General features: G+C 37.7%; 1 protein-coding gene across 6 annotated transcripts in view; it reads right to left on the reverse strand.

Annotated features, from left to right (window-relative positions):
* The window catches only part of TBC1D5 (TBC1 domain family member 5), a 536,635-nt gene that overhangs the window by 102,214 nt on the left and 410,020 nt on the right, over nucleotides 1-24,401 (reverse strand). For all 6 annotated transcript variants that reach the window (XM_032860919.1, XM_032860922.1, XM_032860921.1 and 3 more), the window contains one exon: nucleotides 19,358-19,464. In XM_032860919.1, the coding sequence (XP_032716810.1) occupies nucleotides 19,358-19,464 (107 nt within the window). The remainder of the gene's footprint in view (nucleotides 1-19,357; nucleotides 19,465-24,401) is intronic.

The following is a 24,401-nucleotide window of genomic DNA, read 5'->3' on the forward strand; positions in this document are numbered from 1 at the left end:
AGCTTGAAGTCTGGAATTGTGATGCCACCAACTTTGGCTTTCTTTTTCAATATTCTGTTGGCTATTTGCGGTCTTTTCTGGTTCCATATAAATTTTAGGATTATTTGTTCCATTTCTTTGAAAAAAATGGATGGTACTTTGATAGGAATTGCATTAAATGTGTAGATTGCTTTAGGTAGCATAGACATTTTCACAATATTTATTCTTCCAATCCAGGAGCATGGAACATTTTTCCATTTCTTTGTGTCTTCCTCAATTTCTTTCATGAGTACTTTATAGTTTTCTGTGTATAGATTCTTAGTCTCTTTGGTTAGGTTTATTCCTAGGTATCTTATAGTTTTGGGTGCAATTGTAAATGGGATGGACTCCTTAATTTCTCTTTCTTCTGTCTTGTTGTTGGTGTAGAGAAATGCAACTGATTTCTGTGCATTGATTTTATATCCTGACACGTTACTGAATTCCTGTACCAGTTCTAGCAGTTTTGGAGTGGAGTCTTTTGGGTTTTCCACATATAGTATCATATCATCTGCGAAGAGTGATAGTTTCACTTCTTCTTTGCCGATTTGGATGCCTTTAATTTCTTTTTGTTGTCTGATTGCTGAGGCTAGGACTTCTAGTACTATGTTGAATAGCAGTGGTGATAACGGACATCCCTGCCGTGTTCCTGACCTTAGCGGAAATGCTTTCAGTTTTTCTCCATTGAGAATGATATTTGCGGTGGGTTTTTCATAGATGGCTTTGATAATATTGAGGTATGTGCCCTCTATCCCTACACTTTGAAGAGTTTTGATCAGGAAGGGATGCTGTACTTTGTCAAATGCTTTTTCAGCATCTATGGAGAGTATCATATGGTTCTTGTTCTTTCTTTTATTAATGCGTTGTATCACATTGATTGATTTGCGGATGTTGAACCAACCTTGCAGCCCTGGAATAAATCCCACTTGGTCGTGGTGAATAATCCTTTTAATGTACAGTTGAATCCTATTGGCTAGTATTTTGGTGAGAATTTTTGCATCTGTGTTCATCAAGGATATTGGTCTGTAGTTCTCTTTTTTGATGGGATTCTTGTCTGGTTTTGGGATCAAGGTGATGCTGGCCTCATAAAATGAGTTTGGAAGTTTTCCTTCCATTTCTATTTTTTGGTACAGTTTCAGGAGAATAGGAATTAGTTCTTCCTTAAATGTTTGGTAGAATTCCCCCGGGAAGCCATCTGGCCCTGGGCTTTTGTTTGTTTGGAGATTTTTGATGACTGTTTCAATCTCCTTACTGGTTATGGGTCTGTTCAGGCTTTCCATTTCTTCCTGGTTCAGTTGTGGTAGTTTATATGTCTCTAGGAATGCATCCATTTCTTCCAGATTGTCAAATTTGTTGGCATAGAGTTGCTCATAATATGTTCTTATGATTGTCTGTATTTCTTTGGTGTTAGTTGTGATCTCTCCTCTTTCATTCATGATTTTATTGATTTGGGTCCTTTCTCTTTTCTTTTTGATATGTCTAGCCAGGGGTTTATCAATCTTATTAATTCTTTCAAAGAACCAGCTCCTAGTTTCGTTGATTTGTTCTATTGTTTTTTGGTTTCTATTGCATTAATTTGTGCTCTGATCTTTATGATTTCTCTTCTCCTGCTGGGTTTAGGGTTTCTTTCTTGTTCTTTCTCCAGCTCCTTTAGGGGTAGGGTTAGGTTGTGTACCTGAGACCTTTCTTGTTTCTTGAGAAAGGCTTGTACCGCTATATATTTTCCTCTCAGGACTGCCTTTGTTGTGTCCCACAGATTTGGAACCGTTGTGTTCTCATTATCATTTGTTTCCATGAATTTTTTCAATTCTTCTTTAATTTCCTGGTTGACCCATTCATTCTTTAGAAGGATGTTTAGTCTCCATGTATTTGGGTTCTTTCCAAATTTCCTCTTGTGATTGAGTTCTAGCTTCAGAGCATTGTGGTCTGAAATATGCAGGGAATGATCCCAATGTTTTGATACCGGTTGAGACCTGATTTAGGACTGAGGATGTGATCTATTCTGGAGAATGTTCCATGTGCATTAGAGAAGAATGTGTATTCTGTTGCTTTGGGATGAAATGTTCTGAATAGATCTGTGATGTCCATCTGGTCCAGTGTATCATTTAAGGCCTTTATTTCCTTGTTGATCTTTTGCTTGGATGACCTGTCCATTTACGTGAGGGGAGTGTTAAATTCCCCTACTATTATTGTATTATTGTCGATGTGTTTCTTTGATTTTGTTATTAATTGGTTTATATAGTTGGCTGCTCCCACGTTAGGGGCATAGATATTTAAAATTGTTAGATCTTCTTCTTGGACAGATCCTTTGAGTATGATATAGTGTCCTTCCTCATCTCTTATTATAGTCTTTGGCTTAAAATCTAATTAATCTGATATAAGGATTGCCACCCCTGCTTTCTTCTGATGTCCATTAGCATGGTAAATTCTTTTCCACCCCCTCACTTTAAATCTGAATGTGTCTTCGGGTTTAAAATGAGTTTCTTGTAGGCAACATATAGATGGGTTTTGTTTTTTTATCCATTCTGATACCCTGTGTCTTTTATTGGGGCATTTAGCCCATTAACATTCAGGGTAACTATTGAGAGATATGAATTTAGTGCCATTGTATTGCCTGTAAGGTGACTGTTACTGTATATTGTTCTGTTCCTTTCTGATCTACTACTTTTACGGTCTCTCTTTGCTTAGAGGACCCCTTTCAATATTTCCTGTAGAGCTGGTTTGGTGTTTGCAAATTCTTTCAGTTTTTGTTTGTCCTGGAAGCTTTTAATCTCTCCTTCTATTTTCAATGATAGCCTAGCTGGATGTAGTATTCTTGGCTGTATGTTTTTCTCATTTAGTACTCTGAATATATCATGCCAGCTCTTTCTGGCCTGCCAGGTCTCTGTGGATAAGTCTGCTGCCAATCTAATATTTTTACCATTGTATGTTACAGACTTCTTTTCCCGGGCTGCTTTCAGGATTTTCTCTTTGTCACTAAGACTTGTAAATTTTACTATTAGGTGACGGGGTGTGGACCTATTCTTATTGATTATGAGAGGGGTTCTCTGAACCTCCTGGATTTTGATGCTTGTTCCCTTTGCCATATTGGGGAAATTCTCTCCAATAATTCTCTCCAATATACCTTCTGCTCCCCCCTCTCTTTCTTCTTCTTCTGGAATCCCAATTATTCTAATGTTGTTTCGTCTTATGGTGTCACTTATCTCTCGAATTCTCCCCTCGTGGTCCAGTAGCTGTTTGTCCCTCTTTTGCTCAGCTTCTTTATTCTCTGTCATTTGGTCTTCTATATCGCTAATTCTTTCTTCTGCCTCATTTATCCTAGCAGTGAGAGCCTCCATTTTTGATTGTACCTCATTAATAGCTTTTTTGATTTCAACTTGGTTAGATTTTAGTTCTTTTATTTCTCCAGAAAGGGCTTTTATATCTCCCGAGAGGGTTTCTCTAATATCTTCCATGCCTTGTTCGAGCCCGGCTAGAACCTTGAGAATCGTCATTCTGAACTCTAGATCTGACATATTAGCAATGTCTGTATTGATTAGGTCCCTAGCCTTTGGTACTGCCTCTTGTTCTTTTTTTTGTGGTGAATTTTTCTGCCTTGTCATTTTGTCCAGGTAAGAGTATATGAAAGAACAAGTAAAATACTAAAAGGGTGGCAACAACCCCAGGAAAATATGCTTTAGCCAAATCAGAAGAGATCCCAAATCGTGAGGCGGGGGGGAAGGGGATATAAAAAGGTTCAGAAAGAAAAAAAGAAAAAAGAAAAAAGAAACAAATAAAAAAAGAAAACCAATAATGAAAAAATATAAAACAGAAAAAAATATATATATATTAGATAAACTAGTTAAAAAACGTTATAAAAGAAAAGGGTAAAAGTTAAAAAAGTTCAGCAGAAGAAGAGAAAAAAAAAATTGAAAAAGAAAAAAAATTAAATTAACTGCAAGGCTGAAGAATCATGGGGAGAAAGCCATGAGTTCCGTGCTTTGCTTTCTCCTCCTCTGGAATTCCGCTGCTCTCCTTGGTATTGAAACTGCACTCCTTGGTAGGTGAACTTGGTCCTGCTGGATTTCTTGTTGATCTTCTGGGGGAGGGGCCTGTTGTAGTGATTCTCAAGTGTCTTTGCCCCAGGCGGAGTTGCACTGCCCTTACCAGGGGCCGGGCTGAGTAATCCGCTCGGGTTTGCTTTCGGGAGCTTTTGTTCCCTGAGCGCTTTCCGTAGAGTTCCGGAGGACGGGAATGAAGATGGCGGCCTCCCAGTCTCCAGCCTGGAGGAGCCGAGAGTCTGGGGCCCCACTCCTCAGTGCGCCCTCAGAGAACAGTGCCCAATTGCTCCCGTCACCCTGACCTCCGGCCGCGCTCCGAGCTGACCGAGCCTGCGAGCGGTTCAAGGTAAACCCGAGCTTAGAGCTCACTCCTCGGCTCTGTCTCTGTAGCCGGCTTCCCCGTTCTAATACCTGCAAACTCTGCGACACTCAGACACCCCCGATCCTTCTGTCACCCTGCGGGACCTGAGGCCACGCTGACCCCGCGTGCGCTTCACCCCGGTTAAGCCTCTGGAGTGATGTCCCTCAGCAGAACAGACTTTTAAAAGTCCTGATTTTGTGCTCCGTTGCTCCGCCGCTTGCCGGGAGCCGGCCCCTCCCCCCGCAGTCTACCTTCCCATCTCTTTGGATTCACTTCTCCGCCAGTCCTACCTTTCAGAAAGTGGTTGATTTTCTGTTTCTAGAATTGCTGTTCTTCTTCTCTTCCATCTCCCGTTGGATTTGTAGGTGTTTGCAATCTTTAGATAAGCTATCCAGCTGATCTCCCGCTACCTGAAGTAGTCTCAGCCTGCTACTTCTCCGCCATCTTGACTCCTCTACTTTTATTTTTTATCTTACTCTTTTTTTTGTCTTATTGTCTTCCACCTTAGTGATAGCCATTATAGTCTCATGGTTAAGGAAGAACTCAAAGATCAGTTTCATTATAGAAAAGCAATTGAACATAATAATTAGAAAAGAAAAGCAATTAATATTATTTTTATACTTTTTCCCCATCACTTTCACAGTGTACTTCACTTTAGGAACCTGGAGGCTAGACTTGGTAAACTAGTAACAGATCAATTTTCAAATTCAGTATTCAGATCATGAATGTGAAATCAGAAGTAAACAACTGTCCTTGGAAGGATAATCAAATTGAAATGCACTGTTTTGTGTTTATTATACAAGACCAAACAACTCATCTTAATTTTCTTGGGGGCAATGATGAATGTCAAAGTACTGAGAAAAGTTCTGTCCTAGGAGTCTCCAGGGAGAGTTAGGCCAAGGAGGGAGATGTCAGATGGCTCCAGGTTGGGAGTGGGAGCCTGGGGACTGGTCTTGGCTATGTCACTGAATCCTGGATGACTTTGGGTATTTCACCTCACCCTCATGAATCCCTCAGCAGGTAATGAAGGTATAATTACATGCTCGAACTCTAGAGTCTTAACTACCTCTAAAGAAATTGCAAAATGCATCATATCCCTATAACATATCCCTGAATGTTTTAAAGGCCCTACTTTGTAATTATTAGTACCATCTATAAAAAGTACAGGAGTCCAAGTGATAAGAACACAAGAGGACTAGGATGGAACAGGTATATTTTTCAGTGAAAGTCAACGGTCTAGAAGATATTAAATTATCAGTTTAATTAGAGGGGTTCAGGAGAACTCTATCCCTCATATAGATAAGGGTAAGGCCTATGTCTTTCCATGCTGTCCCTGCTAACGTGTGTGTCTATGAGGACTCCAGAATTTTGTGTGTGCTGGGAGACAGCCTTAAGATTCTCATCCTGGCTAAGCTAAAATTAGAATCAACTGATCAGTTTTCAGGAACTACTGGTCTAGAGCAGGGTTTCCTCAACTTTCATTATTCCTTTACCAGTTAAAAATGGGGTATGTATGTGTTTGTACCCTCAATACATGCATATTTATTTCTAAGTCATATGCATTTACCATTTGTACTAATCTATTATGTACACGAGAAAATATGTATGTGCAATAGAATTTTTAAATGAGATAGAGCTGAAATAAATTATATTTAAATTAATTTTCATAATAGTTTACTTATAATGGTCGATTTTGCTCTTCTTAAAATATATATGTTTGGCATATACTGATGTGATTGAACATGCCTCTTTTTGAAAATTTTGGTTAAATGCTTTGTGATAGTTTTTGTTAATGACACTCCAGAAAAAGCTACCTTACAAAAAGACATAGGTCCGAATGGAGGAAGGATATTATTGGCTTCCCTTGCTAAAGTATGGCATTCATTGTGCAATCCACCAATTATTCCAAGATTTTTGTTTAATACACTTTCTATCTTCCTTAATGTTAATCAGTTTCCATTAGGGATCTCCAGAGAACAGACCCAGTAAGATATATACGGATATATAAGAAGAGATTTATTATAGGAAGTGCCTCAGGTGCTAGTACTGAGGCTGAGATATGCTAAAATCTGCCAACTGCAAGCTGGAGAACCAAGAAAGTGGGTGTTATAATTCAGTCCAAGTTCCAAGGTCTGAGAACTGGGGTGTGGTGGGTAAGGGTGGAAAGAGGGAAGTGTAGATGGGTGAGGTGGGGGGAGGTCGGGGAAAGACTGGGGTGACATGCTGGTTAAGTCCTGCAATCTCAAGGCTCAAGAACCAGGAGAATCAGATGTCCCAGGGCAGGAGAAGATGGACATCTCAGCTCCAAAGTTTGCCCTTCCTACAACTTTTAGTTCTATTTGGGCTTTTAAGAGATTAGATGATGCCTGTCTACATTGGTGAGGGAAAATCGTAGTCTACTGATTCAAATGCTAACCTGTTCTGGAAATACCATCACAGACACACTCAGAAATAATGTTTTACCAGCTATCTGGGTTTCCTTAGCCCAGTCAAAATGACATAAAATTAACTATCATTTAGCTCTCAAAATTTAACTGGAAAATGTTACACTTCTGTATTTCAAAAAACAGATTCAAACTTGACTTCATGTCTTCATTTGGGTTATTCGTAACCAAATTAGAAAATCCTGTTCCCAGAACTTTTCAGTGTACCTAGAAAGTTTTAAATAAATGATACACTTAAATTGTTTTTGGCAAGAACACTGCAAACGGATAAAACATTTCCAAATATTCAAATTTTAAATGTTCCATAGCATGAATTTCTTTGAAAAAGCTCCTATTTTCTCTCATTATCAAAATAAGAATCTTAATTTGAATCTTGATTTGAAGAGACAAATTGTTTATTTTTTAAAAAATATTTGCATGGTAACATATTACTACCAGCTACTCATCACAACAGAGGTAAGCAAATTTGAAGTATGTTGTTTTTTTTTTTTTCAAGAAAAAATTTGGTGACTCTTTTAAGTATATTAGAAGATACCTAGTGAACCCACAATAGCTGTCCATGGTCCCTGATATCTTTTTGGTATTGTAAATATGTCATCACTTAAGAAAACACAGCCCCCAAATCCACTTAACTGGGCATATGGACATGGCAATAAGGCACAAGGTGGTGAAAACAATGAAAGAAGAGAGGAGACCATTGTCAATGTCTTTGTGTGGAAAAGTCCCATCTTCCCTTATAAGACCTCACACATGATACATGACTGGCTGATACACGGCCCTTTACATTAAAAAGTAAAGCTCAGTTTTTCCTTTTCTTTTTCTTTCTTTTTTTTTTTTTTTTTTTTTAGAAAAGTGACCATACGTATTAGGTCCATTAGTTTCTTCCTCTACTCCACTGGATGATCTGTGTAGTCACTGCATATGCATGTATTGCGCTTTAGAAACCACTGGTTTAGGAGCCAGTCTTCTGTGTTTCAATGTTTGGGTTTCAGTTTGTGTCGTAACTTTTCCCTTAATCAAGTGTCTATTTCTTAAAGTGTTGTCTGCAGCAGACCAGTTTTGGAACAGTTACAGATGCAGATTTCTGGATCCCGCTGCAGAGCTATTTACACTAGAATGTCTGGGAGTCTTAAGAATCTCAACAATCATTAACAACAATCTTAACAAGATCCCGCAGGTGCTTCTTTGGCACACCATAGTTTAAGATCCACTGCATCCTTGTCGTGTTCCTGATCTTAAGGGAAAGGCCCTCAGCTTTTTCCCATTGAGAAGGATATTCACTGTGGGTTTTTCATAGATAGTTTTTATGAAATTGAGGAATGTTGCCTCTATCCCTACGCTCTGAAGAGTTTAAATCAGGAAGGGATGCTGTATTTTGTCAAATGCTTTTTCTGCATCAATTGAGAGGACTGTATGGTTCTTCTCTCTCCTCTTATTAATGTGCTTTATCACACTGATTTGTGAATGTTGCACCACCCTTGCATTGCAGGGATAAATCCCACCTGGTCATGGTGGATGATCCTTTTAATGTACTGCTGGATCCTATCAGCTAGGATCTTGTTGAGAATTTTGGCATCCATATTCATCAGGGATATTGGTCTGAAATTCTCCTTTCGGATGGGATCTTTGCCTGGTTTGGGGATCAAGGTAATGCTGGCCTCATAGAATTGGTCTGGAAGTTTTCCTTCTGTTTCTATTTCTTGAAACAGCTTTAGGAGAATAGGTATTATTTCTTCTTTGAATGTTTGGTAGAATTCCCAAGGGAATCCATCAGGTCCTGGACTCTTGTTTTTTGGGAGGTTTTTGATCACTGCTTCAGTCTCATTACTAGTTATTGGCTTATTCAGGTTGTCAATTCCTTCCTGTTTCAGTCTTGGTAGTTTATAGGTTTCCAGGAAGGTATCCATTTCTTCCAGGTTGCTTAATTTCTTGGCATATAGTTGCTGATAATAATGTCTGATAATTGTTTCTATTTTCTTGGTGTTAGTTGTGATCTCTCCTCTTTCACTCATAATTTTATTAATTTGGGTCCTTTCTCTTTTCTTGTGGATTAGTCTGGCCAGTGGTTTATTGATCTTATTAATTCTTTCAAAGAATCAGCTTCTAGTTTCATTGATGTGTTCTACTGTACTTCTGGTTTCGAATTCATTGATTTCTGCTCTAATCTTAATTATTTCCCTTCTCATGTGTGGGGTTGGCTTAATTTGTTGTTGATTCTCCAGTTCTCTAAGGTGTAAAGAGAGTTTATGTATTTGAGACTTTTCTATTTTTTTGAGTGAGACTTGGATGGCTATGTATTTCCGCCTTAGGATCGCCTTTGCCATATCCCATAGGATTTGGACCAATGTGTCTTCATTCTCATTGGCTTCCATGAATTATTTAAGTTCTTCTTTGATTTCCTGATTTCTTTTGATCCAAACATTCTTGAGCAGGATGGTCTTTAGCTTCCAAATGTTTGAATTTCTTCCAAATTGTTTCTTGGACTGAGTTCCAGTTTCAAAGCACTGTGGTCTGAGAATATGCAGGGAAAAATCTCAGTCTTTTGGTATCAGTTGAGACCTCATTTGTGACCCAGTACGTGCTCTATTTTGGAGAAAGTTCCATGTGCATTCAAGAATGAGTAGTCTGTGTATGTCTATGAGGTCCATCTGGTCCAATGTGTCATTCAAAGCTCTTGTTTCTTTGTTGATTTTCCTTCGTGATGGGTCTGTTGCTAAGAGTGGAGTGTTGAGGTCTCCTCCTATTAACATATTATTATCAGTATGTCTCTTAATTTTGGTTAACAGTTGGCTAATGTAGTTGACTGCTCCCATGCTGGGGGCATAGGTATTTATAATTGTTAGATGTTCTTGTTGGATAGACCTTTTAAGAATGATAGAGTGTCCTTCTGTATCTTTAACTACGTCTTTAGCTTAAAATCTAATTTGTCTGATATGAGAATTGCAACTCCAGCTCTCTTTTGAGGTCCGTTGTCCTGAAAGATGGTTCTCCATCCCTTCACTTTCAGACTGGATGTATCTTTAGGTTCAAAATAAGTCTTATAGACAGTATATGGCTGGGTCCTATCTTTTTATCCTATCTGCAACCCTATGCCATTTCATGGGAGCATTTAGGCTGCTCACGTTGAGAGTGATTATTGCAAGATATGATTTTCATTGTCATCATTTTGCTTGTGAAGTCCTTGCTTCTCTAGATTGTCTCTGTAAATTTTGGTTCTATATCACTCTTGGGGTCTTTCTCCTTTTACAGAACCCCCCTTAATATTTCTTGTAGGGCCGGCTTAGTGGTCACATATTCTTTCAGTTTCTGCTGGTCTTGGAAGCTCTTTATCTCTCCATCCATTCTGAATGAAAGCCTTGCTAGATAAAGTATTCTTGGCTGCAGATTCTTCTCACTTAGTACCCTCAATATGTCTTGCAGCCCTTTCTGGCTTGCCAGGTCCCTGTGGACAGGTCTGATATTATTCTGATGCTCCTCCCTCTGTATGTAAGGAATCTCTTCCCCTGAACTGCCCTTAAGATGTTTTCTTTGGATCTAAGATTTACGAGTTTTACCATTACTTGCTAGGGCATTGGTCTGTTCTCCTTGCTCTTGGGAGGGGTCCTCTCTACCTCTAGGATATGAATGCTTGTTTCATTCCCCAGATTAGGGAAGTTTTCAGCTATGACTTTTTAAACTATATCTTCTAGTCCTCTCTCTCTCTTTCTCTCCATTCCCCTCAGGGATCCCAATAATCCTGACACTGGAACATTTCATGGTGTTTATTTCTCTAATTCTGTTTTCATGGATTTTATAAAATCTCCCCTTCTGTGAGTACCACTGAAAACGGCAACCTCCCACAGGCAGTGCATGCCCCCAGCGATCCTCTCAGTGGTCGACCCAGAACCCTGCTTGTCTCTGCCCCCTGTGCTGAGAAACCATGGGTGATCCCGGTCTGGGCAGGTGTGGGTAGTGGTGGCAGCCAGCCCCCCAGGTCCGCAGGCATCTGCCCTTTAAACTCCTGGATTCTGTTGGACTGCCATTACCAGATGCTTCCCGTCCCCTCACTACTGCTCTGCAAACTATTGCTGGTCACCAGGCATGGGATGCTTTTGCACTGGGGTATTATTTTGCTTTCCAGTGGACAGCTTCTGTTGGCCCCTTACCCCTTGTGTTTATCCTCTGATATCTGCCTATGCAATCACAACTCTCTCCTTTGTACCTCTCGACTGAAGATCTTCTGCCCCCGTAGAGATCCAGACGTATAATCATACATCTCAGGCTGATTTTGTGGGTGTTCAGACTGGCTTGGTAGATATCCAGCTAAATTCAGGGGACCAGTTGAAACTAAGTCTCCCACTCCTCCACCATCTTAGGCAATTTCAGTGTATTTAATATTTTAAATTAGCAATATAATGTTTACTGAGCAAATACACTTAAGGAGCAAATAAAATATTTGTTGTGGCTACAACAACTTATACTAAAAATTATGTTTTTTTTTCTATTTTGCCAGTTTTAAGTTTATTATCTTTTTGTCATACAATGGGATCTATTAGCCTTCAAATTTTTGAAATTGTAACAGTAAGACAATGCAGAAACAACTCCAAGTAGTGCCTTTTCTTTTTAAACAAGCTATTTCATATACAGTAAGGAGAATAAGTGATTAGCTAGATTCTCACAGCACTTAGAGCTGCAAATGACTTTTAGAGATTATAGGCTAATTAAAGCCTCACCAGTCACCTATCCCTTTTTTAAAAAACAATTAATGAACCTGAATCTAAGGCAGCAAAAGGTTAAATGATTTCTCTGGGGGTAAAACGGCAAGTCAGCAGTAAAGCAGGGCTGACACTTCATTCCCTGACCTCAGGGACGTATCACAAACATACTACTGTAATGTGTTGTAATACTTCACTGTATTTACATTTGGGGCCTCCTACTTGCCTTTCTAAACACACATGTTTTAAAAGCTTAAGTAATCTATTTAAAGTAAGTATTTTCCTCCTAAAGATCTAGATTTCTCTTACTTATAAGATATCAAATAAAAGGCCAGGGAATTATTTATTGTTACTCAGAACAGAATTAACCATGCATCCTAGTCTCTCCTTTAGTTATTTGAGGAAAAATAAACCACCACTGCAATTGGTTGTTTCAGAGAAGAAAACCGTTCATCTAAAACATGCAGAGCAATCTTTGCCACAAAGTTTCACAGCTCTCTTCGGCCACCCAAAATAAAAAACACTAAGCTTCCCAAGAGTGACTTTAAACATTTAAACAAAGATATGCCTATTTTGAACAAATACTATACAATGAGCAATTATTTACAGTCAATAAATCTAATAAAAATCATTGGGATGAAATCTTTACACTGACTTTTCACTTAAACACACAACATTTATTTGTGCTGAATAACAACACACAAATTGGAATACCATATAAATTAATACGAAATAAAATACTATCACATTAAGACACATTTGATGGACTTTTAAAAATGAGTGTCTGCTAATACATGAGGTACTGAGAGGGGACAATGTCATTCTCTAGGTCCCTTAAGGGGTCACTGAGTGAGTCTGGATGGAGAACTGCAAGGCCCAGCTTGGCCACTTGCCTCAGCAATTCTCAGGAGCTCTGCTTATGCTATTTTCTTAAGACAGAGTAACATCTCCCAGGAAAATTCTTCAAAGCCCAGTTGGAATGCCTCTTTCAAATGGAAGTCTTTCTAACTTTCCAAGTCCAAATTAGCCATTCCCCCTCCTATACTCTCACTCAAGTTACATTCCATAACAATTAGTTTTTTACATCTATAAAGGACTATGTCCTAGTCCCATGGACCAGTTCTCATGCTCTACCCACAGCAGGTAATTAAAAAGTGTATCTGTTGAATTGTATCTTGCTAAAATAGATCCAGAAGGGCCTGCTGGGATTATGTGGTCTAGCCTCTTCATTCTACAGTTCAAGAGGAGTGAGTTGCCCAATACATATAGCAGGCTGTGATGTGAGTGGAACCTGAATTCTGTGCTTCCCTCGAATGGCTGTCACTGGGTTAGTGCTCTTGGAGCTCTAATCCCTGACCCAGCAGAGTGCTCATTTTGGGAGGTGACAAAGACTGGCCTAGTTCCCTTGTCACTACACAGTGAAGCAGAAAACTGATATAATGAAAGCAACGCTGACTGAGACTGGTATCATATGGAAGGAAGCCAAGACAGTTTTTAAAAAGATAAACATAATATATGTTCAGGGTCCTGGCTAATCTTCCTAACTCATGCAATAGGCTACTGGTCAGACCCAAGTGACAGCTTAGATGTCTGAATAAGTGAGTATGCTCTACCAAGTGAGGAACTCGTTTAAGAAGAGTTCTTAGAACTTCTGGCTGAGAATAGGAGAAGTTTGTAATGAAAGCATGTCTTAATCATCAGAAGAATCACCACACATCCAGCAATCTTTCTGGAGTTTCAAAATGTGACCTCAGAAATAATTTTACTGTATATCAACATGTAAGATTGCACAGGAAGAATAAAGTAATAACAAGCCTTCCCTGGCTCGTCCATTGTCTCGGGCAGGTGGTCCCCAAGCTCCTGGCTCTAGTTATGCTGTAGATCTTCCTTCAATTCCATCAACAATTCTTGGCAGTTTTCTACTTTGGAATGTTTGCTGTTCCCCTATCTAGAGACTCTTCTCCCTATTCTCTGTCTGGTTGATGCCTTCTCCTCCATTAGTTCTCACCTAAAGTGGTATCTCCTCAGAGAGAGGGTCTTTTGACCAACCTACATAAATTAGGTTTCACTCAGCCCAGATTCTTCCTCCTCTTATGATTTTAATGATGCCCTACTTGTATCCTTTAGAACACATGATAAATTGAGTACTTTACTTGTGTATTTATGATAAAGGCCATATACACACACACACATATATATAAATATATATACATATATACATACATATATACACATATTGTTTACAACCCAGTGAGATATATCTATATATCTCACTGGGTTATAAACAATGCCTGCTGAATTCTAGATAGTACACAGTAAAGACTGATTTGTTGAATAAATTAATAAATTCAAAATATTTTTATAAAAAAATTTAAAATTATTTGAGGACCCTAGGAAGCCTTAACACGTTTTGAGAAACACAACTCTACTTTATAAAATGTCTACAATAAGAACAAATTTCAAATATTGGTTTAGTAAAGATTTTCAGATTACTTCCTTACAGATTTTTGATAGGCACCAATTACTTCAGAGGTAAAACTTAAGGTTTTTTCAGTGCTGATCTATGTGAAAAAAGTCTACACCTGATTAATCACTAATACTAATAATAAACATTCAATTGTCTATAATCTAAAGATAAAAAAAAAAAAGAATGGCATGTGGTTGCATAGCTCAGATACAAAGAAAAAATATTTGGGGGGTCATTAACAGAGAAAACAAAAACAAATGATTCTCAAAGAATGACAATTTTCAGAGAAAGGCTCCAGCTTTTTAGGGAATAAAAATGGATGAAGAAAACAGAAGTAGCATTCTTTCTACAAGAGAAAATCTGATTAAAAACTAATACTGGAAAATCTGAATGGGAACATCATGAAAAGTAAATAAATGGATATTATGCATCTTCCTCAAAGAGTTAGTATGTGTGGTTTTTAGGTTACTACTCAGAGGAAAAAAATTATGATACCATTACCATGATGCACATTTTCCAACACTGTCACTTGACTGGTAGTAGGTTTGGATCCATTCACCATTTTTCAATTCTGATAGATGACATTTTACCAAAGCCATTTGATATTTTTAAAAAGTAACACCTACAGTGGGATTTTTTGGAATTAAAGGGTAAAAATCTATTACCTGCCTAAAATCTGAAATCTGAATATTTAGACTTTTTATAATTTAAAAAGGCAAAATTTAATATAACTCCAAATAAAAGCCAAAACAGAATTGGCCAAGCATAAGAACATTGTACACTATATTTTTTATAGTGTTTTTGTGTACAAGAATGACTATGAAATTAAATTGTCTTATTTCTAGCAATTTTCTTCCATAAACAAGAGCCATCACTGCTTAGAGGGTTGCTTGCAAACTTACTAGAAATATTTTTTGGAGAATATTCTAGTCTTCAAAACAAACAGTAGCTGTCAAATTCTTACTGCATAATCTAAAATGTTAATCCATGTACTGTATTTCATTTGTAATAAGTCTTTGTGATAAGGTTAACACTTCAACACACAACACAAATAAGAGAGCACCGAAAAATGAAAATTACTTTGCTTATGTTTCCGTATTAGAATTTTATTTGCTAAAGGGTAAAAACAGATTTGCAAAATTCACAGTTAACTTAAAACAATAGTTTTAAACCTTTTATTCCTAGCCCTTACTGCCTTCAGGAAGGAGAGAACATCTGGTTATTTAAGGAACACAATATGTTCACATTTTCTATGACTTTTGTTTCTAATTGGGTTTTAAAATTTTTTTTTTTGAATTTGAACAACTAGTTAGAACAATGTTTTTTAATCACTTCATATTTTTCAGACTGTCCTCCTTCTATCCCTCTACTTCATTTAGTGGATTGTTTTTGGAAATCTGCTCAGTGGTTCTAATATGATAAAGACAAGACAATGAGAATTAGGATCATGGTCTGAGGAACTAAGTACAGAAACTGTATTTATGGTGAACAGAGTATATAGGATGCTACAAACAGATATCTGACATTTGGTGTCTTTACATAGCATAGATTTAAGAAAATTTCAAATAGTTCTAGGTCCACTTATATACATAGTAGTTTTATTTATTACAGATATAAATTAAATGTCTATTATAAATTGAATAATTTTTAATGACACATACTAGTAAACAGGAGTCTACTAGTTTTAAAAGCTATAGCTCCTGTGTGGAAAGGTGGTTGGAAGACCTGGGTTCAACTGCTGGCTCTGCCACTGACAAGCTGTATTAAAGAAGTCTCTAACTTCACTTAGATCCTTAGTTTGTTCAACTACAGAAGCAGAAGCTGGATTAGAACTCTGGGTTCCCTGCAGTTCTGAAATTCTGACAGTCACAGTAGGGTATATTAACTAGATTCTTTGTTCTGTCTTTTTGTTCCATAATACTTGAAGGTGGTGATAGGATTTCAAACAATTCTGACACAAAGCAAATTAAGGAACTAGATGCCCTTTAAGTTCAAGTTGTGGGGTTCATTCACCATCTTGATAAAAATGGCAGCTGACATATACACAACTGGCAATGGCTTCCATGGGATGTGGGTCTGGGTTCCAGAAATACGCTAAATGAGTGAGAGCCACTTAGATTAGAGTCAATACGGTATACTGGGAGAGGCTTAGCAACTGTGTCAGAATTCAATTCTACCATTATTTTCTTAATACCATCTACTGCAGAACACAAAGCTAAACACTAAAAAATGAGCAGAATCATACAGAATAATGGATGCAAAGAAATAAGAAAACAGCTAAAATACAGGGTCCTTAGGGGGACTCAAAGGCAAAAATATGTCCTATCTGAGCCTGGGAATGGCTTCCTGAAGGAGGTAGAAGATATGCTGGGAATCTCAGGAGGAGATGGATACATACAAGGGTCATGGAGTCACTCTAGCTAGCTTGGAAGCTTATGAGTTTTTGGCCTTGGGAAAGCCACATAACCTTACCCTGTCTACACTGAAAAAGAATGAAAAAAGATAACCTCCTTTGTCTAACTCCTAGCTTGTTATAAGGACTGAAGTGAGCACATCAAAGTGCTTAGAGACTATGAAGGAGGATGATCTTCTTATTACAGTTTACAGCCCCATTATTTCACTCTGTTCAAATAAGAAATCTTTTCGCAGTAAACCCTACATCTGATATAAAACAATTAAAGCTCAGTGTCTCGTGCTCTAGTTGCAGAGTCTGTTCTCAACTGAGAAATCTCCACTGGGATTTATGGAAAGCGGTAGGACAAAGTGCTTTTCTGAAGCTGGCAATGAACTTGGAGGGCTCAGAGTTCCTTGTTTATTTTTATTTTATTGAGTCTGTCAGCAGCACTCAACACTACTGTCATAAGGAACTGGGCTATGCGAAAATGTACTTTCATGCCTCAAATCTCATCCTTCTACTAGTTCACTTCACAGAGACTCCGTGTGTTTATATACTTACTCTTATCTCCTTGAATTGGGAATGATTCAAGTATTTTAAGTGTTTCATTGTTAATAATAAATAGGAAAAAAATTAAGCACGCTAATGTTTGGATTTTTAGAGGATACGGGCGGGGTACTAGCACAATCTTTCCCTCTTTTTCTTCCCCCTCAGTGTAAATGGCCTGCTTTATGAATTTATAATGACATAACCGCACTGAAAACTCTGTCCACTTGTGGATTTCTACGCTATATATAAACTTGTGCTGTGTGTCTGCTTTCCGTAGCACTGGACTGGATCTTATTAGATCACTGTAAGTCAGTTCTTTGTGGACAAAGGAGCTCTGGCTGGGCGGGTCATTAGATACAATTTAATTCAACCCCAAAAGAGAAGGCCAAGATACAGCAAGCATGAGTTTCCCCAAATCACAAGGATGGTTTTTAGCAGAGTCAAGATTTGACCCAGTGTCCTGAGTCCTAATTCAGTCTCCTTGCTCCTTAACTAGATGTATCATCTTGCCGGGTTAACCATGTGAAAGCCCCTTAAAAAAATATACATCTTTCTTTATTTTTCCTATAGATATCATCATTCTATAAACTTGTTCTCAACAGCCTTTTAAACATGATTCCCTCCACTGCCTGATCAATCTCTTCTATCTCAGAAATATCGGTTTAGGTCCTATATTTTGGACCATTATCTTGATTATGTTTTTACTTAGTTAGACCCTAAATGTGAAAGTGGAGAATACTTTTTTTTTTTTAAAGATACTTAGGCTATTATGCTATTATTTTTTCTCTTAATCCTTAGAGAATATATTTTTTAATGCTTATAGACTTGGGTTTATTATAATTCTATCATGCACACTATCTTATTGAGATAAAAAGTGCTCTATTAAAATCACAGATTCCACTAATAACACTGACAGATTTATTATACAGAAACCTGCCTCTAGGAGAGTGGATGATTCATAGCAAGATCAACCATATTTAGCCAGGGAAAAATTACCAAGATCAATAGGTTTAGATAACATATTCACTTCTCCCTTCAGCAAAGCCAAATAAATCATGTAAGTACAGAATTCAGATAGTTATTTTAACAAGTTTTTCCCCCACTCTGTATGATTCTAAGAATTCCTAATACTGAGCTGACAGAATTTACCTTAAGTTTACAGACCAAAACTCACATACCTCATTGACGAGTAGTCAAATTCTTTAATTCTTTTATAGATATTTCATAGTTGTGGTTATTTTTTATAAAAAATACATACATAAAAATATGGGATTTTTGATTTTATAATCAGACTCCTACGCTTTACCAGAAAAAAAATTTTACCTTCTGTATCAGAGAAATTATGGATTATATCTCTAATACTCAATGAAATATTGTGTAGGAGAAGTTATATAAAATTGTGTATGTTTGTAGAAAATGGTATAAGCACAAGGAAATAAAATCTTTTAAATCTATCAAAGAATAAATAAAGGTCATACTGAAATGTTGAAGTCAATAGTCGAGGGAAAGCAGAAATCCTTTCGAATTAAAATTTACGTTAAACTTGGAGGCCCAAGTCGATCAGACAGAGCTTTGGCAATGGATCCACAGACAGACTGACTCAAAGACAGTTTGACAACTGCCAACATGACTGTTGGGAATTCTGCCAAAGAGCCAAAGGCTGGGATTACCACCCAATGCCTGGCATTCTCATACTTGTGTTTGAAGCTCTCTCTCTTATACTTCATCCAATATTTTTGTTTGGCTCAAAAGCATCAAGGATTCACAGATTTTTTTAGATCATTAAATGTTCTTATTTTCAAGAAATATAACATTAGTTGTAAAAGAGCACACTTCTTCTCTGAAGTGTAAAGAAAATTTTGGTGGCTTGCTTTAAGTTCAAATAGAGAAATTAGCATTAAAGTCTGTTTAAATCTTTATTTCATTAGGTAACTCTTTACCCACAAAATAAAAAATACATATTCCTAATATGAAATGATTTGAGTATTTCATTATGTCTAAAACTTTCACAGAACCAGTCCTTTTTACAGCTTTAATGTCTTGCTCCTCACATGGCCTCTGAGGCTCTTCCTGTGAGGAGTACCAATGATGATTAAGTGTGGCTATAAGGAGAAGCAGTTGCTGAACTACTTCCTTGAGTTATGAGGAAGGAGGAGGGCAGAACGACCTTCTGAGGGACAAGAGATGTGTGTTGCAGGTTCTCATGGCAATGTCCATTTAAGTTACCTGCTAAGTTGCTAGCCAGTGAGGTATGTGAGTTTTGCCTAAGGCTCTAGGCAGGCAAATTCTGTTATTAGGCAATTCATCGGTCATCACACAAATTCCCCATTCATGCCGAGAAACCAATTTTCCCCCAACTTAAAATTGTGCGTATTCTCTTTGGAAAGCTTACCTTTGGATCTCGAAGGAACAGAGCCTTAAGAATCAATGAGTGTACATCCCCAATTAGTGGGTAATGCATCAGAAGGCCAAGACAGGTCTGGTAGTTACTAGAGATCACTAAATAAGAGGGGAAAAAAAAGGAATTCAGAAGCAATACTGTTTAAGATGTTTGCATTACTTGAGAGTAAAAAAATAACAACTTAGATTCAAAGAAAGTAAACCAATAACTCAATTAATTTGATAAAAGGAAATAGGGAGAAGGGATCTTTACCAAATGGCCTTTGAAGCAGCACACTTACTGTTAACTGCAATCTAATATCTAGCACTTATCCTCAGGGGGTGTTGGAAGAAGAGCCTCAGATATAGGGATGTGTACGTTTGCAATATAAATAAACTCTTAGAAGCATGCATATTTATTGCCATTTATATGCCTGTGTTTAAATGTCTCTAGTTTTGCTACTTAGAAATTAGTAACAAAAATCTTATGAATGGGAAAGAACCAGTTTAAAATTCTCATAAAATAATATTTACCCTAATTATTATGCTTCCTAAGTTACATATGTTACATTTATTCTTCTATATATAAATATTACATAATTCAAAGTTAAAAAATGTAATTTCTTCCAATTATTTTTTTCTAAAGGTAATGAGAAATTTAGGGAAGAGTATCTATGCAGCATTTCTTGGAGGAAAAATGTCAAAATCTTCATAGATAAGCCTAACTGTGTTCCTTAGACTGTCATTTAATTTTTTTCCCAAATCAACCTAATTATGGGCGCAATTATTAAACACATCTTTTCAGGCAGGTCTATGTAAACTACTTCATTTCTTGGCAATCCATCTGCCACTGCTGTCAGAGTCGGGCCCATTAACGATGCTTGTTTTGTAAGCCACACTGCCTCCACAGCACTGATTGTGAAGAAACTTTACAGTTACAACTTCGTGTTGTTGCAACCAAATCCTTTTCATTAATCAGAACAAGCAGCTGAAAAATATTCCATAGGAAAACTGAGTCTATAGAAACAACACAAATCACAACATTAACAACTGTTTGTGATCAGAAATACCCTTGATTATTAGACTTTTTTTTTTCCTTTCTTTTGTTGGAAGCACCATTTTTTGCAACAACTTCTTACCCCTCCCCCTTCCTATGAACATTATGGGGAAAGGAGACAGGACTGGGCAAAATGAATAATTATAATCTATGTAAGGAACCACTTTATCATCTTCATTTCCGTTGCTGATCTGACAGCTTGTAATTTCATACATCTGCTTTCATTTGTAAAGCACTCACTTATCCTACCTTTTCTATATCTGTTCAGACTCTTTTCTTCTTATGCCTTCATTTTGTCATATTCACATTCAGTTACCTGTTGTCCTTTTTCCTCTAGAATTTGAAAAGCTAGTATACTGAGAATGGTATAATGTTTCCATGTAGGGTTTTCTTTGAGAGTTAACTAATAAATAAAACTTAGATAATCAATTCATTTTCCAACTCTTCCTTTCCCAAATACTATGATGTTTATATACTAGTAACTGGCCCGGGAAGAATTCCTGTATATTTTGTAAGAGAAGCAAATGGTTCTGGGCTCTGGATTCCGAGATGTGGGTCTGAATCCCGGGACACCATCTGAACCTTTTCTAAGGTTGCTGTAAGATCAAAGGACATAATCTGTTCAGCCAGTGGACAGACGCTCATCAAAACCTGTTGTGGGTAACCTCTCTGAGCTTCAGTTCGGTCATGTGGAGAACAACTTCCTGATTTAAAAAAAAAAAGTGACCTGCTGAATTTATTCAATCCAGTAGCTATTTGTTGAGTACCTAATCAATGACAGGTGCTATGTTTAGAGGGGGTGCAGAGATAAACAAAAAACAGTCCTTACTCTGAAGAAAATCAAAGTGCCAAAGGGTAGATATAGAAAGAGAAGGGGTTATTACTACTAATACCACTAAGATGACAATCAATCCCTAAAGACTTACCGAGACTAGGCCCTATTCCAAGAGCTTTCCCTATATTATCTCATTTAATTTTTATGACAGTCGTGTTATAAGGGTAAAATTATTATCCCTGTCTTACAGGTGAGAAAACTAACACTTGGAAAGGTTAAGTCATTTGCCCAAATCATATAGTGGTTTGGTAGTGGAGCAAGATTTGAAATTTCGAAGCCTAGCTACAGGGTCCAAGCTCTAACACATGGCTTTGTTTTGAAAAAGCAATTGTTTTAAAAATCAGAGAACACAATGATGCAAAGAGTCACTGAAAACTAGAAGAGTCAATTAGTATTATTACTCTCACATGGTAGTTTTGAGGAGCTTGGAAGGTCAGCATAACTCAGTCTCTAGGAGAGCCTGATATAGACAGGTATTTATTTGGAGGGACGAGGGCAATAATCCTGTTCTTACAACTAGACAGAACTTTTGAAGCTGTCGGAAGCTATAAAGTGTGTAAGGGAAGCCAACTAATACGTTAATATTCCACTTGCAGAATGAATGAAGGCGCTAACATTCCTTCTTCCATTTCTTCCTTTCATCCATCCAGTCACTGAACATTATTGAACATTTCCTGAGCATCTTCTATATCCTGCACACACAGAGACAATGCTAGGTATACTAGGTACTAGGGATATAATGGCAAATGAATCTGAGCTCTGAAGGGTAGCAGAACATGCCGCCTGAAATACTGCTCTGGGGTACTCACTTTGGCAGCACATACACTAAAACTGGAATGACAGAGAAGATTAGCATGCAAATTCATGAAGCAAAATCCTGCTCCAGGAGTACAGGACATGCCACCCTAAAGTATGCCACTTGTGTATATTGATTGTTTTGACCTGTAGGCACTTGAAAAACAGCAAATGCACAGTGAGACTTTTCTCTGAATTCCCCTTATCTGCCTAAAGATAAATCCTCCAGAAGGAAGTCAGTTGTAATAAATTCCCCCAAGACAAACTTTGTCACAGATTCATACCTCTCATCTAGTCTTCTAAGGGCCCATTCGTCTTTCCTAAAAATCCTCTCCACCTTTCTTTATTAAGGTGGTATTTAATCCTGAGTTCTAAAACCGTATCTTTGACAGTTGGTCATCTTCCTAAGTTTCTACCATATACAAACGAGGCATACATTTATATATATGTCAACATATGTTAACTACATAACTATAATATATATTTATTATATAATAGAATATATAATCATATAATAATAAAACATACATATGTTAATAAACTTCTGTTTTTCTAATTAACCTTTCTTTTTTTTTTTTTTGTGAAAGAAACCCAGAATATGTTTCTTCCTAGAAACATCACGAAAGGCAAGGGAAACAAGGGCAAATATGAACTACTGGGACTTCACCAAGATCAAAGGCTTTTGCACAGCAAAGGAAACAGTCAACAAAACCAAAAGACAACCGACAGAATGGGAGAAGATATTTGCAAATGACATATCAGATAAAGGGCTAGTATCCAAAATCTATAAAGAACTTATCAAACTCAACACCCAAAGAACATATAATCCGATCAAGAAATAGGCAGAAAACATGAACAGACATTTCTGCAAAGAAGACATCCAGATGGCCAACAGACACATGAAAAAGTACTCCATGTCACTTGGCACCAGGGAAATACAAATCAAAACCACAATGAGATATCACCTCACACCAGTCAGAATGTCAAAAATTACCAAGTCGGGAAACGACAGATGTTGGCGAGGATGTGAAGAAAGGGGAACCCTCCTACACTGTTGGTGGGAATGCAAGCTGGTGCAGCCATTCTGGAAAACAGCATGGAGGTTCCTCAAAAAGTTAAAAATGGGGTGCCTGGGTGGCTCAGTGGGTTAAAGCCTCTGCCTTCAGCTCAGGTCATGATCCCAGGGTCCTGGGATCGAGCCCCGCATCGGCCTCTCTGCTTAGCGGGGAGCCTGCTTCCTCCTCTCTCTCTCTCTCTCTCTCTGCCTGCCTCTCTGCCTGCTTGTGATTTCTGTCAAATAAATAAATAAAACCTTTAAAAAAAAAAGGTGAAAACAGAGCTACCCTACGACCCAGCAATCACACTACTGGGTATTTACCCTAAAGATATAAATGTAGTGATCCAAAGGGGCATGTGCACCCGGATGTTTATAGTAGCAATGTGCACAATAGCCAAACTATGGAAAGAACTTAGATGTCCATCAACAGATGAATGGATAAAGAAGAGGTGGTATATATAAACAATGGAATACTATGCAGCCATCAAAAGAAATGAAATCTTGCCACTTGCAGTGATGTGGATGGAACTAGAGGGTATTATGCTGAGCGAAATAAGTCAATCAGAGAAAGACAATTATCATATGATCCCTCTGATACGAGGAATTTGAGAGGCAAGGTAGGGGGTTGTGGGGGGTAGGGAAGGGAAAAAGTGAAACCAGATGGGATGGGGAGGGAGACAAACTGTAAGAGAGAGACTCTTAATCTCACAAAACAAACTGAGGGTTGCTGTGGGGAGGGGGGTAGAGAGAGGGTGGCTGGGGGATGGACACTGGGGAGGGTATGTGCTATGATGAGTGCTGTGAAGTGTGTAAACCTGACGATTCACAGACCTGTACCCCTGGGGCAAATAACACATTATATGTTAATAAAATAATTTAAAAAGAAGAAGAAAAAAGAAACCCAGCTGAAAATCTAAAAGATATAGGTACAGTTTTACCTCTGCTATAGTCCCATTTTCAGATAATACTATCTCTAATTTATTAAGGAAATCTTGTACTTTGAGAACACTTAATTTGCAATTACCTATGCTAAGTATTAAGTCCCTTTTGAATTACTGTGCCCAATTTAGAGTAGGAAGGGAAAACAACACAAGTTGTTTTATAAACAAAATAGTGGGGATCTGACAGAGTAAGAATTTACTTTTGATCTTTACCCCAAAGTTTTGCTGAACGTGAGAAGCTCATGTGCAGTGCTGTTCCTTCCCTAACATTGACTCCATCAGAGCAGGGCAGTAACACAGGAAACAAAGTGAAGATTTAAAAAAGGCCAAGTTTTGGTATCTCCCTACATTTGAAATCAAGCATGTATATGC

This window comes from Lontra canadensis, unplaced genomic scaffold (genome assembly GCF_010015895.1).
Source record: "Lontra canadensis isolate GAN:19392208 unplaced genomic scaffold, GSC_riverotter_1.0 scaffold20, whole genome shotgun sequence".
NCBI classification, from domain to species: Eukaryota; Metazoa; Chordata; class Mammalia; order Carnivora; family Mustelidae; genus Lontra; species Lontra canadensis.